The following is a 20438-nucleotide window of genomic DNA, read 5'->3' as shown; positions in this document are numbered from 1 at the left end:
TAACATCAATAATGTCATTGTTAAATGTTACTAACATTAAAAGGTTGAGTTTGATTTTTGAGAAATGTGTCACTGAAGTTGTAGCACTTGTTTTTTGTTTGCCATTAGATCATCGAGGAGTTCTGAAGCGTTAGAAAGAGTACAAATAACTCTTCAGAGGTTATGACTGATAATTTGGATTTAGCTTTTGTGTTGATTGCAGCTGCTATCAGATTGCTGCTGAGTTGGCTCAGCTGTAACATTTTTAATCTGAAGTTCTCAGGCTTGTTATCTTGACTATGTTAGAATAGCTGAATAAAGAATGTGTTGCTTTAGCTGAAATTTGTCTGCTTTTGACTGTACTGGAAAAGGGCTCAGGTGATTTCGGAGATTTTTAAAAATACTGTCTGAAATTAGGATGGACTGGATTTCAACTATTTCTCTGTATTCAGGGAGAAAATTTTACTTCCAAATCACAGCCAGTTCCACTTGCTAGACTGTAGGTAATAACACCACATGAACTGCTGATTTGGAATTCAGGTCCTTCCTTGTTCATGTGTACATATAAAGCAGACTCTGAGGACTAATTGTGTGGGTCCTACACCTGGGTCTCTTGGCATGGATCTCTGCCCCAGCTTTCGGTATCCTTGAATCTGGTGGAGCTCCTGCCAGGCCTAAGGAGTACATGATATGTACGGAGCTTAAATTGTTTGAAGCTTTGCAGCCTGATGAACTAACAACAAATACACAAATTTATAATCAGAGTCCCTGGGTGATGCTCTGGTATCTTTGTGTTGCCATTTAAAAGGTACATTTTTCTCCTGCTTGGCAAAGTGTCGGGTACTAAGGAGCAAAATCTGCCCAAGTGAATACGTGACAGAGGAGTTGCTGCAGGTTACTGACAAATCTTGTGAAAGCTGCTGCAGCCCAATGACTTAAATATCCTTTGAGATCCCAGGACACTTTCTCTCTGGGATGGAGAACCCGAGGGAACTATGGGGACAGCTGTACATCCACACCTGAGCTAGACTGCTGTGCCTGTCCTAGGTTATGCTGCTCCTGTCCCTGTCATGGTCCTTTCCGTTTCACTGGCATAACTGTTTGTGTGATCACAAGCAAAGCAGATCAGGGAGCTGATCCAGGACACAAATTACTCAGAAAGAAGGATTGCTTTTAAACCTCCATGTGACCATGGAAGCAGTTGTGGAAGCACAGCAGAGGGTCTGGTGCATCACTGAATAGGAGGGAATGAAAAGCCCCTTAGCCAGGACTGTCAATTAAAGAAGCATTACAATCCTGAACATATTTGCAAGCCATCACTCTTCTACAACTGTCAGTCTGATTATTGATGGATGAAAATGTAACTCCTGAACAGCTTGCAGCTGGTGCCAAGCAGAAAACTAAGAAGATGTTAAATAAGTATATATATTTTTAACTATATAGCTCCACTTTCAGAAAAATTTAAAGTTCAGAAATAATTTATGCATTAGGAAACTTGCTCTGTGGAGCTTCTATTCAATGCATGTTTCTGTGCTTCACATAAGGCTTTACAGAAGATGGACATTAAAACTAATGGCTCACTCTTACACTTATCAAAATATCACCTGCTAAATGCAACAACTGAACTCATTTTCTACAGATTGCAGTCCTTCACCTGTCTGCTCAAAAGCTCTGGTGTCAAATTAGGAAGCGCCAAGGTTGATTTCTATTTTCACAGTCATCTTCACCATAGGACAGCTAAGTAAGGAAAAAAAAAAATTAGAGAATAGGGCCTAAGTTAACTGAAACTGGATCTATAGTGTCCAGTAGGCTTCTCACAGTCCTCATGAAGAGACCACTTAAATACTGAAACAAATTAGTAATTTTTTTTTTCTTTCAAGACTGGAAGAATGGAAGAGTACCCTTAGCACCTACTGCTTAACTTTATTGTTTATTCAGGAGACTTCAAGACCTGAAAGCGTGTGTGCACAAATTTATAAAGTAAGATACTTATTTAAGATACTTATTATGGAGATTACTTAAATGGATTCCCTCCTCATGTTTTGAAAAACACTGTATGACTAGGGGCCATTAAATGTAAGAGTCACTTTTGACAATTTATTGTAACATATGTGCATGTGATTCTCCAAACCAAGGCATACTAGTGTTATTCCACATGCAGCATGCAAGAAAAGGATTTGTCTTAGTGAAAGTCCTAGTGTTTGGTTCCCCAACTATTAACATCATGTTTCCCTTGCATGCATGCACTTGTGGAGGAACATTATGGGCTGGAGGTGAACAGTGTGGGTATTACAAAAATAAGATCTGACAAATCTGTAGTATAGACAAATGTCCCTTGAAATTATCTGTTTTTTAGTCTATACTAAAAAAAATCACGTGTGACATACTGAGACTTTAAGTCTGTTCCTTTCTTTCTAAGGTTGCACATACTGAGGCTGGTGGCCACCCTGCTAACTCAGCTCTCAGACTGTGGTTTTGACTGCTTGCTACTCTACATCTTCAAACTTCTCACTAATTGCTGGGAAGGTTGCTTTCCCACTGGGGTTCCTAAAAGCTTGGTTTTTACACAAGTTTACAGTCACATTATGTGCCTTCTGAGCTGTATGTTTTAGGGCTCCTCAGTGTTCATGTAATTGGGTTGAGATAAAACCAATGTGAAATTAGAAGGCTTTTACAATGACCCATATTACTCACCTCAGTTTTGTGAAGATGACTCCCTGAGGTTCTTTTTTTATTAAATCCTACCCATAAAGTGAATGTACCTATCTTAAAAGGGAACCTTGTAACTATTTTACAGGATTAGCAGCACTGTAAATAAAGCTGAGGATAAATAATAGGTTGACTTCTTGTAAAGTTAGCTGGTTTGAGTCAAATAATCTGCAGAAAAGGCATGAGCCTGGCAAGTGACAGCCCTATCCAGAGGCAGGTTGCTTCAAGTTTGGGTTTCAGGCTTCACTGACAGATAACATTAACTAAACTGACATGTTTGAACTGCCTTTAAATATCTTCTATTCTTGATTGTTTTTCAAGATTTCACATCTATACCTGCAGTAATTATCTGTAACCTTGCATAGCTATTTCATAGCAAGAAGTATGATGGGACTTTTCAGATGTATCTAATAAATCAGGAACTACCCTTCCTAATTTAAGTTTGGTAGAAGTTAAATAAGTTTATGCTTGTATTTCATGAGGTGCTACTGGAAAATTCATTTTGTGAAGTCACAGAATTTAGTTCTTTGAAACAGCTTTCTTCCTCCAGTTTTTCAGATAAAAGCTTTTGATCTTGAGCAGTCTCTACAAGAGGTGACAGAGAGATATGAGAAAGAAAAGCAAAAGAGGAGAGCTTTGCATAACAGCTTAGTTGTAAGTATCTTTAATGACAGATCACTTCCTTATTTTATTGTAATTATGCCCGTGATTTTCTCACCAATAAAACTAATGAATATACTTTTTATGGACATATCACTTCCCCCAGCTGTCTATATATGATGCATTTTTTTGTGAAGGCATGTTTGTCTTACAATAATCCTTAGCCCCTTTGTTTTTGTATAAGCATCTTCTGAATGCACTCCTGGAGCCTGTTGCACTAAGGAGCATCATCCATTTTGAATAATGAACAAAGCTTGAGTTTCTTTACCCTCTTCTCTAAATTTTCAGATTCTGAAATTGTTTTCGAACTCTTAAAATTAATAACTTGAAATTACAAAGTGGTCTTCTTTTATTTTTCCAAATATACCTAGCTGTATCCTGTTCAGTCATTAGTGATGGTTCATTCAGGATTAATTTTTTCCTATTTGTACTTTAACTTTACTCTTCCTCCTCACCCCCCCAGATTGCCTAGTTTTGGGTTGCCTTATTCAGGGCCTGATTTTTAGAAACACAAGCCACTTTCAAACAAAATTCTTTTAAGTTTTTCTACCTGGGACAATGAAGCTTTTTGTTAAAAAGTACTTACCTGCTAAACTCTGCCTTGTGTTGCAGTTTACTGAAAGGATATTCTCCAAGGCAGTGGGCAGTTAATGACAGTGGTCACTAGTCATCCCAGGCAAGCTGTTTTCATGAATACAAAATGAGAAGAACTGATCACCAATAAAAAGGAAGGAAAAACACCGGGTTAGATAAACTGAAGTCTGAAACAATCTGCAGAGAAAAATCAGTTACTGGCTTTTTAGTCATGTACGAACACATTGTGAAAAGGAAAAGGTACAAAACGTTTTATTTTCCACATCTTCCTCAGGGCTGGTGGAAGAGAAGTGGAGTGTGTAATCTTGTCTGTTGAGTTACTATAGGTGTCTGAAGAAGCTCAAGAGGAAGGAGTCTGAAGAGGGGAAAATATCTCAGTTGAAAGCCTTTTCTTTTTTTTTTTTTTTTTTTTTTCCATATAGACTGGAGAGAGCTACACCATTCCAGAGCTCTGAAGAGCTCATACTTCCTCAAGTACTTTCTCCTAACTTCTTAAGGCAGATGATATTGATGCTATTTTTCTCTCCATACAATCTAAGGCTGTGATATTGTAAACACCTGCTTTCTTAAAAATGTTCATGTCTGCTTCACAAATTCCAGTGTATTTGTCCTCTCCAGTAGTTTGTGTTAAATTCGTCTTAATATTCTAACCCTAGGAACTGAGAGGAAATATCAGAGTCCACTGCAGGATCCGACCATTACTACCTTTTGATACTGCTGCTGGACATTTGATATCACAGGATAGGTAATGTATTTTGGCTGTATTAGATCTTAGCTGACTCATAATTAATACAGAGAAAACAATAGGTATAAGTATGTGAGAACAACTGTGTTCTTGATTTTTTTTTTCCCTGTTTTTATGTGTATGGTAAGACAATGATGGTCTTATAGAAAGTAATTCCTGTTTCCTTTCCTTTCTCCTGCTAACTTGGCTTTAGCCAATCTAATTGCCTTGTCTAAAAGTATGTCCATCTGAATAGAAAGCCACAGCTGTTCTGCCAAGCCAGGATTATCTCTGGCTTGGCAGAAGTAACACAGCTGCAATCAGTTTAGAGTATATTCACTATCCTATACAAATTCTGGGATACAGTAATGTAATAACTGTCAGAAGTCGTGGGTAGAGAAACACACTTATTACAGTTGTTTTGTAATGCTATAGAACAGATCTGCTGTCAGCACAAACACTGGTAATTCTATTTCAGTATAATTTGGCTCTGCATCCCTAATTTATAACACACTTACTGTAAACTGAAATGGCAAAACATTCCAAGATCCAAAAGGAAAAGAGGGATTAGATGCAAGTATGTGCTACAACAAGCTGAATTCTCCTTGGATGACTAACATGAAAGAAGGTAGGGGTTGAAACATACACAAAGAAAGAAAGAAGGGGAACACTGGGTGGGTGGCGGGCAAGCAGTAACAGTATCATTTGCTCTATCGGTAAATAACTGATTCGGGGCTTTATTTTACTTTTGGTGGCTGGTAATTCTAAAAGAGTACATTTGTTTTTTTAAAGTTTATTAATTTTTGGCAAATCTTTAAAAAAATATAGAATTGTTTTAATTAAAACAACATCAAAAATATCAGACAAGAAATTTCAAGGAGCCTGAAGGGGAAAGTTGCATTAACCTCTGCTTGATATACCTGGGAAGAATCCCACTCACTGTTTCTGTTGCTGTATGGAATAGTGCAATCAGGTGCTGAACTGTAGAGTAAAACAGGATGGTCTGGGCCAAACAATTGTTAAGACTAACTTTTCTTAATATATCAAAAAGTAATTTAAATAAAACTTAGTTGTAAAGCTAAGGACTGATTCTCAAAGCACTTACACACATGAATGAATTTATACAGTTTAGCAATCCCAGTCAGTTTTTGGACTAGTAATGGATGCAACATCAGGAACAAATACCTAAAATAAGGGTGTTTTTCACTTTAATGTTCTAAAGTGAAAGCCTCTTGTTACAAGCTCATGTTACAATCTCAAAATAATAGAATGGTTCACATGTGAATTTGTCTTAATTGAGTTTGTTCTAAATTCATTTTTAAAGCAGATTATTTTGCTTGATTGCACTTTAATTTATTCTTTATTCACAATTAACTGCAGTGCTAGTACGTACATGGTGTGCAACAAAATGGAAATTCTGAAAGGTACTCTTCAGACAATATATAGTTCACAGACCTTTTGAGCATTGACTTTCCTGAGTTAAATGGTTTGAAAGGTACCTTTTTTTATCCCTATTGGCTTTTCTTTTTTTCCCCCCTTACAGGCAAAGAAACTTTTCAGAAAAAACGGCATATGCAGCTGATGATGTGAGTATTTGATGCTGAAATTCAAAAGCACATTCACAGATACTAGGAAGGATAAGCAAGAGGGACATGTGAACAATGTTTTGTTTTGTTTTTTTTTTTAAATGAGGTAGTTCCATGTCAATCAGTGCCCAGCTTTGATCACCCATGAGTGCAATGGCAGGTGATTTATGCTATTTTCATCCTGACTGTTTGTAGTAGTAATAGCTTGGAGCTTCTGCTGGTGCAGTCATCCATACACTGGAGGTTGTGTTTACAGTAGTCAAACTGCTTCAGACTTTCTGCAGCAGTCCCTTTGAGTATTTACTGCAACTATTTCTAAAATTATGTTAGGCTTTTGTCATTTGGTTGTTGCAACACAACTAATGTATTAGGAGAGAAATACGATATCTAATGAACTGCAGCAGCCTACGTGGTACTGCAGTCAAGCATGTTAAAGTGTCCTGGCTTAGATCCATCAGAGGAAGGAGAATGAGCATTGAGGTTGCAAATCCAGATGACATCCCAGCATTAAATGAGGACATTACCAAGATATAAAATTTAAAAAGTCACAGTAGTGTGAGCTAAGGTCAAAGTATTAACTGGGGTGTTAATTTTCTTAGCTGCCATAGTTCTTAGTTGGCTGCTCACTGTTACTGACATGGTGATTAGCCAAATTCGCTTGTACAGTATAGTGCTTAAAATATTGCTGAAGTGAGCTATAGTATGTTATGCATTTAAATCTCCCGAATTATAGCTTCATTAGGCAGATCTCAGTTGCATAAAGTGTATATTTATATGTGTGTATATATGCATATATGTGTATATATACGTATATATGTATATATGCAATTAGAAAACTAATGGAGCACATGAAGAGTCAGCCAAGAAAGGGTCAGTATGTCAGGAGAGAAAAAACAGGGATCTGTAACAGTAGATGTGGTGTTCTGGATTTCATGACCCATTTCTTGTACTATAAAATTCTACAACCGTTTCTGACCTGTTAAATTTTATTGCATGAAGATGAAATTAGATAATATTTAGGTTTTGGATTATTTCAGAGAGATATCTGGTATATTACAGTATCTATATGTTTACAGGCAAAGCACTGTCTGCTTGCTTATGCCAATTGATGAGTCTTAGTTTGTATAAAACAGTAACTTGGTAACCTTCAATATACTAATCTGTTCTCATGTTTAAAAGTCCTTATGAAATATTCCAGGAAAATAAATGTATGCATGGACTTGATTGTAAAATGAAGTTTGCAAGATACTAACTTCCTGGTTTTGGAAAACACAACATTGACTTCAAAAGTTTTATTGGTTTGCCTTGACATTTATTTGGTTAAAATGCTTTCTAGTTTTGATCAAGCACTTTTAAGTCTTGTGTTAGTTTCTTAATATGATTTTTTTAAGAAAAAAAAAAAATTGTTTACAGTATCCCAGTTCATGAGGGAGGATAAAAGTAAAACTGACTTTTTACAAAAAGCAGTCAATTTGGATTAATCTAACAGAAGTAAAGTAAAACAATGTTTATTGTCTGCTTATTTTGCTTTTAATAACTGAAGGTGCTATGCTTGTGGCTAGGATAAGTATGCAATTTTCAGATAAAATTATGGGTCTTCATTTGTTATTGAGCTTTTAGTTGCAACATAGTCAAAGCTCATATTTCTGGAAACAAGTTAACCATTTTCCAGACAAGCATTTATGATTTAAAGGAAATTTTAGATCAAGGTGAAGGAAGACTGTCTGTGATAGAGGTGCTGAGTTTATTAGTTTTACTTTTTAGACCATAGCTGTCTTTCCAGATTTTTCCCTGAAAATGTTTTATATGTGTAACGTAACCAGGCGGTTACCTGCCATGATGATTTAGAGCTAATGTGCATTAGAAAGCAGAGCTGCATTTGAGAACCAGGGTCATAATGCAGTCCAGTGTGCATATTGGAAATGATGGTTGGATCTTCTGGACAAGCGTCAGCTTGACATTGTTCCTGGATTGGACTGGAGCTCTAGTAATACACTGATCTGTCTCATCTATGCTACAACTCTGTCATGTTATTAAATAGAATAGGGAAAACATCTGTCTCGTGGTGAAAGTCCACAACAGGAATTGCTGTACAAAGTAGCTTTGCTTCTCTTCTGCCAGGAGCTGTGATAAGAACTTCTTTCAAACTGTCTAGATAGGCAGAACTGACACTTGGGCAGAATGGTTGTGTATCTTTTTGTGAGACTGAGACTACATGAATTCCATTTAGTCCTTGAGTGTTTTTCCTTTTGTTTATTTAAAAAGTCATATCATTCTTCAAAAGACACCTAATCTTTTCTATAATCTTGCTGATCTTGTCCAGAGAATCATACTGATTCTAAGTCTAAAAAAGGCTTAGGATTTTACTGGATGTACCAAAGAATATTTCATTTTAGGTTTTGATGTACTTTAAGATTTTTGAACTTTTCTTTTTGCTTTCCTGTGTATGCCCAGCTCCTCAGCGTAACAGTAACAGCTGTCTGAGCCTTTCTTCTCAAGTTTGTTGTGCAATAATGGTGCAGTGTGAGTACACACTACGCATCAGGTTGAACTAGTCCACATAGATTAGCACACCGAGCAGCACCAGTATTGTCACTACCTGAGAAAATGAGTAGATGAATGCTCAGACTCTTCTTGGTGGTTACAGGGCAGGGAGAAATGCCTGCAAATTGGAATACAGGAAATTCCGTTTAAACAGGAGAAGCAGCTGTGAGGGTAGTCAAACACTGGAGCAGCTTGCCCAGAGAGGGTGTGGACTTTTCATCTTTGGAGATGCTCAAAACCTGACTGGACACAGTCCTGGGCAACCTGCTGTAGCTGGCCCTGCTCTGAGCAGGGGGTTGGCCTCGACAGTCTCTGTAGGTCCCTTCCCAGCTTAACCGTTCTGTGATTCCGGTCCAGGATCCCACCTCCTGCTTTTCTGTGATTTCGTCCATCTCTGGCCAGGTGTGCTGTGTGTCCTGGTGAGTACAGGTGTCATGTTTGAATGAGCAGCTGTGTTTTTGCCTGGATTCACTGTATCAAATGTAGGTACTTAAATGAGGTGCCAAATCCCTCCAGACTCCCCTTGTGGTCGCTGAAGAGTAGCCACCTTGAGAGGGAAAGTCATTCACATAAGATCTGAATTAAACTTCAAATGTGTGTGTCTCCACAACTACATAGGCACCTGAGGCACCTGCCCTAGCCTAATACCTGAAGTGATGTTTGAATCTAACTTTCTTTGGCACAGAGAAAAGAAACTGGCTGCCTCAATGTGATTAATTCCTTTCAAATCATTTGGAGAAGGCTTTCACTTGTGAGAAGTTGAGAAAAATGAGATGGCAAAGAGGCTGCTCTGAGTATCAGGGAAGGTGCAATATTACGTGGTTTCTTCGAGATAACATTGAGAAGACATGAATTAACACAGCCATGACCCTCCTTTTCTTTGGAGATATTTTTGTAATAAATCAGATGGATGTAGCTATAGCAGTTGAAGATGTTATTGCTCCCCAGTTGCTTATCACCATCCCCAGATAGAGATTTCTTCCCCTGGTGCTTACCCAGTGCGGGGAATCCTTTAAGCTGTCTGTGTCAGCCTCAGTGCTATGTCAGCCAGTTGCACTGAAGCTGACAGTGAAACATGAGGAGTGGTCACGGTCTCCCTTACATTGGCTCTGCTGTAGAGCAGTAGTCTTGGGAAAGGGGGCATAGCCTTCAGCAGATACACACTAACAACTGATAAGAAGTTATAATTACTGCAGCTGGATTCTGTGATCATGTCCATATCCACTATTCCACGTAACTCATTTAAAATTATTTCTCCGCCTTACTGAATTTTGCTTACTGAACTACTCCCTGAGCTTGGGGAGTCAGGCTTGGGTGTCAGGACAGATTGTGAATATTTATGAAGTATCCTTTTGTCATTTCCATGATTCATATTGCCCCGAAAGAACTCAGACTGGGAGTATTCTGTGACACTGGGGTGAAAAAAAGGTTCTTCACTGTTCATATGAGACAGCTGTATGGATTTCATAAGCACTATTGACAGGGAAATCTGATGAGATTCTGTAGGCCAGCAGGGTGGTGGATATGTTGGACCATACCGCTCTCCTGAGAAAGGAAGGTCATTACAAATGCTTCCATGACACTTCTGCCTATTAACAATTCTTTTGTTTCTATGTTATGCAAATAGAGGTTTTTATGTCCCATTTATCACCTTAGGGAAAGCTGGTCTGCAAGTGAATTTGATATCTGAATCAGAAATGAGTTCCATAACTCTATATCCTTTTTTTTTTTTGTCTTCCCCTAAAAGCCGGTTGGTTACTGATTCTATTAGAATTTCTGTGTCAGGCCATTTTGTACCAATGTATTGTACTCACATCTGTACTGCTGCTAGATTTGCCAGTACTGGGATGAGTAACACAGCTCATTCTGTAGAGTGAGTGTTGTCATCATTAGGTTGATAATGACACATTGGTCTTCTCCAAAGAAGAATAGTTGTAAACTCAAAACAATAAATTTGATTTTTATTAGCCATTTTCATGCTGGACATACTGTTATGCAATCGTTACTTGCTCAGCTCTTTATGACTTCAGTCTGTGGCAATACTCATTTGAAGGCCATTAGTTGAGCACTCCAAGCTACTTGTCTGAAGCACAGTAGGAATTTCAGCACTCCCATCAAATGCAGTAATGTGACCGCAGGTTAGTAAGCTAGGAAACCTCCTTAATTAGATGAAGTATTTTGTGTGCTAATGAGCTTTCACCCAAATTGTGGTAAACTCCCACTTTTTTTTTCCCTTTACTTTTCTCTGCAATTGAGCAACATACGCCATGGGGAGTGGAGGGGCACAGAAGTTGCTACATAAAGCATGCCAGACTGCTGTGATTACACTGTGGTAGTAGCTTAAAGAGCTGCTTACATATCTGTCAGACTTACAAAACTACTATATAATCCATCTGGAAAGTGGATTCCACTAAAAACCCGTGGAATTCTAGCAACTGTGCTAGTGCAGATCTTTCTCACAGTTGTGGACTAGCATGTTACTCTATTAAATGAGAATCTTCTGATCAGTTCTAGGCAGAAATCAATCTGCAAAGGCACTGTGAAAACTGGCCCGATGATAAAAAAGGGTGCGCTCTGCCATTTTTTTCTACCTGTGGTGGCAGTTAGGAAGGTTGGGTTAACTTGCTTGTGGCCTTCTAGGCACATAAGAAGTTTGGGTAAGGATTTAAATCTTTCTCATGAACTTAAGCGCACATAGTTTATGTTGGTTGTTCTTCAATAATCTGAATGTGTTTTGAGATCCTTTCTGATGGTCTTGCTAGTTCACTGCAGTATACAGTCTCTAAAGCCTCACATGTTGGTGACTGCTGGAGGAGGGCCTTGTACTTCATGATCCTTAATTACTGCTGTCACTTGGAACGTTAGAAATTATAAATATTTCTCTGTGTGTGTGTGTGTGCCTATGATATTAACTGTAAGTATTTTGGTTTTCATTTAGGAAACTGTCCTTGTAAAGTGTAGCCGTCCTGGTCATGCATCAGTAACCAAGACTTTTCAGTTTGAGAGGTGGGTAGTCCTGTGTAGCAATCTGGATTGCTGGAAGATTTGTATAGTGAAGGCTGATTTTTTTAGTAGACCTTGGTTAGAAAGTAATGTTCATATTGGCCTGAACCTCTGAAAATAAGAATGAAGAGTTAAATTAGTACGAATGAGATTTCTGTAAACCAAGGAATGCAACATCTTGCCCCATACCTTTCTTCTAATGCAAACTTTGCATCTATACATTGCAGTAACTCACACAGGTAGGCTCTCTACCCTGAACCATGCTTCAAAATCCTCTGGAAACAGAACACGAGGACAATTCCGTGCTTCCTTGCTTGAAGGCAAAACTTCCTTTCAAGTCAGATGTATCCAGCATGAATTATCTGTCCTGGTTTCAACTTAAGTTCTGAGCCTGTTCAGTCTGAACTGCTGCAGGTTTGCTAAACATTGCCAATCATTCACCCTTTCCTTGAGGCATCCTTCTAAAATGCTGCCTTTTTCTACTCACAAAGACTGGGGACTGCTGCTTTGTAGGCCATCAAACAACTGAAAATTCCTGAGATAATGCAAATCTTGGGGAAGCTTTATTGACTCCATAAGTTTATAGGACTCCCTTGATACAAGGCATACGAAATCTTTCAAGGTACATGGCCACCTCGCATGTTTCTAAGCTACTCAAAGTAATTCTTTTCACCCTCCTGCTATACCTAACACAGCCATACCACTTAAAGTAAATGCAGAATAATCTGGAATTGAACTCTGTAGAGCAACACAGTTAATGGTATTGACACGGGACTCCAGAGGTGCTGTAACTCTCGACATGTGGTGTAGATCCTGATAATCAGGAAAAGGGTTAAAAAAATGTAAATCCCCCAAAAAATGCAGTTCTTGGGGAATGTTTTTTCAGTGTCCCAGCACAGCTCTTTTTTATAAACAGAAGAGCATATGGTTCTTATGAACTCAAAAATGTTTATTTTTTTAGCAACGTTTTATGGAACTAATAAATGTCAAAATATTTGATTTCAGCTCAGGAAGAAAATTCCAGCTTTCAGCATGTTATGCTTTTATAATTTTATTGGCAAATCAGTTAACAAAATAAAAAAGAAGCTCAGAATTTTCAAGGTGAAATTAACATTAATCACTACACAGGGACAAATCTGTCATCATTCTGGTAAAAATACACATAGATTATAGAAAGAGGGCTTATAGAAAGAGATTCTCTGGATTTGTTGCATCTTTCATGGTCTCACATAACTAGTTAAGTGGGTGTCCATGCTTCAGTCAGTGCTGTGATTACAGTGTAGCATAAACCAGTCCAAGACAACTTCAAACTACTTTGTTTGGGTACTGGTAGCATTTGAACCACAGCAGCTAAGTAGTGGCAGTAAAACCCCTTTAGGAAGTTGAGTAAATATTTGGAGTAGTTACTGTAATATGGAGCCCCATGCCTTTCCTCTAAATGGCTACCAGAGCCCGGACCTGACATAGTTAGCTGTGGCTGTACTACTTAGTAGTGCAAACAGACCACTAAAACCGGTTGATTCTAGCTCTGGCCAGTAGCAATCTCTTTGCTTTACTAAACAGCAAACCCCATCAACAGCAAGTGAGGACAGTATGCATGTTCTCATCTCTAAAAGACCTTTTTGTTTGCTTGGGGGATTTTTATGTAGTAGCTCTGAGATGCTTTGATGCATTAAAGAAAAAAAATATAGTTTCAACACATACTGAGTTAGAGACTTAGTTGGTTAAGATGCAGAGCTCGGTGCTAATGAATATTTCATCAACTGCAGATGATAAATGAAGGAGAGAAAGTGTTTGGAAGTGCTTTTGCTCTGACCTTGCAGGTGTGACGTGCAAGGTTCACTGAAGCACATGTATGCCTGCAAAGCAAGGATGGAATGTTGCTATTCAGTGTCTGTGTCCTCCCAGTACAAACTGTGCCACATCTCTGCATATTTGTTGGTTTCTCAGTGTAGTATGACAGCACATCAGTGGAATGGCAAGACAAGCAGTATTTGTCCATCAAGCCAGACAAGTGCTCCTTTCCTGATTAAAGAGAGTACATTTTCATGCAACTTACAATTAGACTGTGGAACACATTGCCACAGGATGTTACTCAGGGCCAAGAATTCAGCAAGATGAAAAAAGAAACTGAATACTAATTCTAATAATATTTTTTTTGAAACAGAGATTCAATTCATATCTCAGTTTGGAGGCCAGTTTACAGCTTTTAAGGATTAGGATGAGACGCAGAGATGAATTATTGGGTCTCCAGCCACCACTGTTTCTTGCTCCTTCCTCTGGCTATTGTCAGGAACAAAATGCTGAACTAAGTGGGTTGGCTCTAATTCTGTGTCTGTTTTTCAGTGATCCCTCTGTACAGTCTTATTTATGGGGAACATTAATACAAAATCTACATTTCTGCAGGCCGTAGACCATAGTTGTCAGATCCTGGTCAAATATACAAAGAAGCTTAGTAAATCCTAAAGAGCACACTATGTCTTCATTCAGTTAAACTTGTAGTATCATATACAAGCTGTGGGGTGCTGCCAAGTGAAGTGTACTAGTATACTATATACACAGGGAAGTAACTATGCTTTGTAATGTTTGCTGGTAGCAAAATTCCTGTTTCTAATTAGTCATTTTGCTATAAGCTATGAAGTACATCCATCACTCATTGGAAAAGAGAGATAAACAAACAAACAGAAAGAATCACAACAGAAAGATATCGGAAAAGGAAACTTTTTCCAAAAATAAACATGCATAGCTCAGATCCTTAAGTGTGGCTAATGACATTCATGTTTTAGATTTTGTTCATCTTGTATAAACAGTATTTACTGTGGGCTGTTATGTGGGGGAAGGTAAGTATTTGGTGTGCTAGGGAAGAAATTAATGAGTTAGGGTGTCCACATTTTGGGATCGGAATTTCTTCCCTTTGATTTCCTATTTTCAGGTCTTGATTTTTATGTTGTACAGACTTTACAGTTGAAGGGCTTGGAGGAAAAATTTCTCTGAAGAGCCCTGTGTTAACTTTTTTTTTTTCCTTGAATTTGAAAAAACATATGCGGTTGTTTCAGACATCATTGTTTTGGGCCAAGGACTGTACTGTCAGTGCTCTGTTCTAAGAGGTGGATTAACTCATTCAATTTAATTGTCCTTCATTCTGATTAAAAATTAGTCTGAAATCCACATCACAATGTAAAAGAAAGTCCTTCCTTCCAGTGAGAAGTGTTTATTTCAGACTAGATAGTTCAGAAGGGATGGGGATAGAAATACCTTAGGCTGGTGCTGCCCATAAAGACAGTGTATCCTTAAACATGACCCTCAGGGGCCTTCTGATTTCTGCTCTGCCACTGACTTCTCTCAGACAAGTCCCAAGGCAAGTTTGCAGCCTCTGTACCTCTTTTTTTCCCAGTCCTTCTCCACATCTAAAGGGAAACACAACTTGACCCCTCCCTCCCTTAGTGTGACACAAAGGAGACACAGGCAGCAGGGACATTTCAGTCTGATAGTTGGGAAAAAGTAACAGGGATCCAGAACAGCCTGAAAGAAGATTCTGTGTGCCAGAGAAGCAGACAGAAGGATTAGGATGAGCTCAGAGAGTCCCAGGGGAACACCTGCGGGTCGTTCCCTCCAGCACATACAACAGCTGCTGCCAAAAAGCAGGTGAGAACCTTGGAGTTCTAATTTTCAGTCCCCTGACAGAAATGTCAGCAGGTCGCAAGTTTTATGTCACCAGCCTACATTTTCCCTAGTTAGTATTCTTCTATTGTGACAGCATATTTATATTTTTTCGTCAGTTAATCATTGCACTTTGCTCCTCAGAGTTTACAATGCTTCAGAGTCTCAAGACACAGTATTTGCAGATGTGGCCCCTTTGCTAACATCTCTCCTGGATGGGTAAGTTAAAAGGTGGGAGTAAGAAAGCTAAAGGGCAACAATCTACTGAAATTCATCAATTAAAAAAAAAAAAAAAAAGTTGTAGTAGTAGTGGTCCTGTCCAGTTTTGTGGCTTTGCAGTTGCATCTTCCTGTTTCCTTTCTGCTCAACACCAAGTGAATGTTGTTTCCCCATATAAACAGTGAAAACACCGTTTACAAAATTTAGCAGAGCAGACAAATTTGGGGGTAAAAAAAAAAACAGGTTTTTTTTCTCTGGTCTCTTTCTGGCAAATTTAAGCTTTGCTTCTAATGGAAGATACTATCTTTTTTTTTTGTTTTGGCAAGTTATGTTTTATAACTGGTTTTCAGTTGTAGACACACTATGATGCATCTTTTCCACCAGTGTACTCATACATGAAAGGCCTGCCAGGGCACTCTCTGATCATCTGTCCTGTTTTTCTGTACAGCAAAGGCCATAGGAGGTTGTATACTCAATTCCTGGTTGAACCAGACCTGAGCTTCCTCACTCATGGTTCTAACACTCCTTCAGGCACTGGGTTTAAAACAGAATTCTGGTTTGAATACAAAACTGATTAGTAACAACCACTAACAAATATATGTAATTACTTCTAGCCACTAAATGGTTCATGAAGTGTGACTCTTCATTTATACTAGAGCCAATTTAAGCTACTCTTGCAAAGAAACCGTGTTATAATCCTTGAGGCTTGAACTGAGATTTATGCAGAATTTCCCTCCTGATCCTTTCTCACCCCTACTCTAATTCCACTCAATTATAGATGGTTGTTGTAGAGCTGTCAGGGACCGTTCCCTCCCTGTAGAGGGAAAGCCAGTCCCTTTCCATCCACAGTGGCATAGCTGAAGAGTGGTAATCCGTTCCCAGCGGTCTGCACACTTTCCTTAAAGTCTCCTTTCCTTAAAAGCAGCCTAGAAGAGTCATATCAGGATGTTGTGCATATTGGGAAATCCCAGCCATCCCTTTACTCGTGCCTCAGAGGGGCCCAAAAGGGCTACCTGGGCTAAGGGGAATCCTGTGTGGCCCAGATGGCATTATTCTGGTTTACTAAAGCTGGGTAACCACAGTTTCCATAGCTGAGCAACCTAGGGACCACTAGGTTGGAGGAGTTTGAAGAAGTCCTTATAACCACTGTTTTCTCTCTCTGCTTTTCCTTCTGCAATGAACATGTTTGCTTTGGCTCAATATGCTGCCCGTGTATCTTCAGACATATCTGATCTGTACCTTGATCTGCTGGACTTCCTGCTTTCTAATTTCCACATTGAGAGAATCCTGTCCTAAAAGCTGGGATTTTTATATTCAGTTAGGAAATGTTCTGTTATTGAGAACAAAAGAGTTGTCTTGTTCTTCCAGAAGAGCCATTTAAACAGAAGCAGATTTTCAGGGAAGGCGAGGCTGTGTGTATGAGCCATGCTTCTCAGCAGCCTTCCCATTGTAAATGGGAAACAGACATACTTAGTCTGAACCTTGAACCTTTTTGCTGCTCCTGATTGTTTTAGTCTGGGCTCCAAAGTGGTCTGTAACAACTTTTAGCTTAAGTAGAAAGGAGTGTTCCACTCCTTTATTTTTTCTTTATTTTTCTTTGTTAATGAATTGTTTCATTTTTCAGTATAAATATACAGGACAAAAAGATTGTTCCCTATGCAAAACAAAGTACAGCAGGCTTCAAAGTTTGCAGCTAGCCATACAGGGCCAGCAAGGGAGTAAGATAATATATCTTTTCCTTACAGCATTGAAGAATCAAAGTTGTTTGTTTATTTTAAAGAATACATTTCTCCTCCTTCGGTTTCCTTTAACAGTGTTCTTTCCTAGTGGTAACTTTGCTGTACTAGACACCCACATTCTTTTCAGGAGGGAAATATTACAAGACTAATAGTATTCTAGCTTGACAGTAAGAACTTTTCTAAACAAGAATGTAACTAATGAAGCAGAATGGAGAAGGAGAAATGTCAGGGCACGGAGGTGAATCACAGTCTGAAATTTTCAGATTGCTCTATTTGAAACCTTTGCCTTGGAACCAGAACACCAACAAAGTAACCTAGGTAAATATAAACTTGTCTGCTGCTGCTGCTTGTCTTCTTGTTCAACCGCCCAACAATTACATTTCTCTCCTGTGCCTACTTAGATACAATACTTCTTCGGATAGTGTTAGCTCATTTGTGCTTATTGAATGAAATACTGGTTTGGCTTTGGCAGAGAAGTTACCACTGATTGATACGTGATTTGCATCTCTGTTTTCAGTGTTACAAGCACCTGTCTACTTAGCTTCTAATCATGTCATCTGTATCTTGTCAGAACTATTTTGTCCATGATGCTTACTTTCTAACAAGTAGCAATTAAAGAAAAGTTGAATAGCTGGACTATATGAAAGTTTGAGAGACTTCTAAAAAGACTTCCATTCTGGTTTTCCTGTGGAAGACTACTGCTTGCAAACTTCTGGCTCCCTTTTGGTTCCAAAGATCTCTCTGATTTTTAAGTGGGACTAGAAGTCTCAATAAGCTACGGGCTGGCGAGGCAGTGTGCATTAGGGGTGGAATTGTGAAAATTGCTCATTGTTAACATAGCTGAAAACTACCAGAATTAGTGGGAGTTTTTCCACTGACATAAATGCAAGTAGAGTTATGTCAGCAGTGAATACTTAGAGAAATCCCATGTTTCAGATTTACAGCCCTAATTTCTGGCACATTTCATTTTGCTGTAGTGTTCTTTCTTGTCAGTTACAGTTATCTCCTTTACTTCCTCAAATCTGTGACTAGACTTCTGCTTTATACCCTGCATCCTGAAATGTGGAGGGACCTTACCATAGGTTCGCTGACTGCAACTTTGACTTTGCATTCCCAAAGGGGTACCCAGGTATTTGCTGTGTTGCTTATCAGCCCACATTTCTTTCTAATAAGAGAAAGCTTTCTAAATCATATTCCAAAAATGATTGCTTCTAGGCATGTTTAATATGCAAAAAAATCACTGCAAATATATTTCTCTGCAGTGGCCATGTAAGTATTTCATGACTTGAAATCATAAATTTAAAACAATTAGATGAGAGGTGTTCATTGAAATTTGCCGGCATGTGCTTGAAACAACATTTTTGATATGAAGAAAAGCATCGGATAACCGAAAGCAGCTGTTCAGGTCTGCCCACAGAGGGAGGTAGCTTAGGCAGTGAAATTTTACTCCCTGGCAAACAGGAGCAAGCCCGTTCTTGCAACTCTCTAGTAGAGCAGAAATTTCTCCATACTGCAAAGCACTCCTCTTGTGTGAAGATTTTGCTAATGTTGTATCTCTGAACAAAACAAGATTCTCCAGGGAGGGAGCAGTCCTGTCAGCATAACTGCATGTCTTCCAAGAGTTTTTGCTGGCACGGTTCTGTGGTCAACACCAAGGTGCTGGCAGGTGCCGCAGAGCAGACGCAGGCGAGCAGGGACTAACCTTCAGCTGCACAGCACGGTGTTCCTCCTCCGTACGAAGTAGTACCGTGGCCGGATACAGCTGTATCCGCCTACTTGTTTTTCTTAAGATGTTGACTTTGATCTGACTGTGTTAGAAACACACTTTCTGGATAGGTTTCATACACTGAATTTCTGATCTCTGCAGCACAGACATCCACAACAGAGCTCACAGCTGTGGACTTTTTTATTATTATTATTTTCGATGCAGAGAAACAGTCATTTTCAGAGTTCTGTTCATTAGATGTATTTTACACGTCTACTTCAGAAAATTATGAGTTGTGTTTCACAGGTGCCTGTACCTCTGTGGTGGTATATGGTACATCGTCACCGTCTACACGTCTGTATCAGAGCAGTTCCTACCTCCTTTATTCCAGAGTCATCTTTGTGTGCATGCTTATACTGAAGTAAGGTATTACTTGGTTTAAAATTTGTACCGTTTACTATTAGGGCTGTCTTATCTTTTCCAGTGACTGAGGGCTATGACTGATGAGCCTGCCTGAAAAAGACTCCAAGAGCTGCAGAGTTTACTGTTCCCAGATGTTAAGATATTAGTGCTGTGGTTCGCAGCATAGCACTGTAAGACAAATGAAACCCAGCAATGGTTTACTTTAAAATGCTGTACTGTAAACTGCAGTGGTTCCAGGAGCTGATTAACAAGCAGCTCAGTAGTGCGTGAACTGGAAGTTGGGCAGACAGGAGGTCTAACCTCATCAGTCATTCCAAGCTAAGCATCCCTCTTTGGTCAGTTCCCTGCCCTTCAACTCTGCTTAAAAAATAAAAATCTGTTTAGGCAATGTTATGAGCAGTACTTTAGTTTCTGTTAGATTTTGAGATCTCCAGAAAGAAATCTGCAGGGCAGTGTGTGTATTTGTTTGTTTGTGCTCCCAAATTGTCTGGGGTTTGGCTTGCCATCTAACGAACACATTTGGTAATGGTGAAATAAATGAAGGCCCTATTAATTTTCAGGTACAATGTGTGTATCATGGCTTATGGGCAGACTGGAAGTGGGAAGACATACACAATGTTGGGATCACAGATGGAGGAGAACTTTGCATTCTCCACAGAAGATGAATCAGAACTTGGAATTATTCCTCGAGCTACCCAAGAAGTGTTCAGGTAACAACTAAGTAAAGACTCGTGGCAGTGGCAGTCACCTTAAACTTTATAGAAAGGATGAAATAATATTTGTAATGTATTTATCATTACAGATTTCAGCTTCGCAGTGATTAATATTTATAGCTTCCCTGACTGCCATTCGATATGTGAGTTGTGATGTAGATTTCTAGTCTCTCCCCTGCT

The 20438-nt window shown here is 39.0% G+C and overlaps 1 protein-coding gene across 6 annotated transcripts in view; it reads left to right on the top strand.

Moving 5' to 3' along the window:
• KIF25 (kinesin family member 25) overlaps positions 1 to 20438 on the top strand; it is a 40378-nt gene that overhangs the window by 7061 nt on the left and 12879 nt on the right. For all 6 annotated transcript variants that reach the window (XM_042795871.1, XM_042795868.1, XM_042795870.1 and 3 more), the window contains exons 5-10: positions 3239 to 3342; positions 4599 to 4687; positions 6210 to 6252; positions 11735 to 11802; positions 15604 to 15678; positions 20106 to 20255. In XM_042795871.1, coding sequence (XP_042651805.1) covers positions 3239 to 3342; positions 4599 to 4687; positions 6210 to 6252; positions 11735 to 11802; positions 15604 to 15678; positions 20106 to 20255 — 529 coding nt within the window. The remainder of the gene's footprint in view (positions 1 to 3238; positions 3343 to 4598; positions 4688 to 6209; positions 6253 to 11734; positions 11803 to 15603; positions 15679 to 20105; positions 20256 to 20438) is intronic.

This window comes from Tyto alba, unplaced genomic scaffold, assembly GCF_018691265.1.
Source record: "Tyto alba isolate M040663 unplaced genomic scaffold, T.alba_DEE_v4.0 Super-Scaffold_22, whole genome shotgun sequence".
Classification (NCBI taxonomy): Eukaryota; Metazoa; Chordata; class Aves; order Strigiformes; family Tytonidae; genus Tyto; species Tyto alba.
The sequence above is the reverse complement of the archived record's forward strand: the minus strand, read 5'-3'. Positions and strand labels throughout refer to the sequence as shown.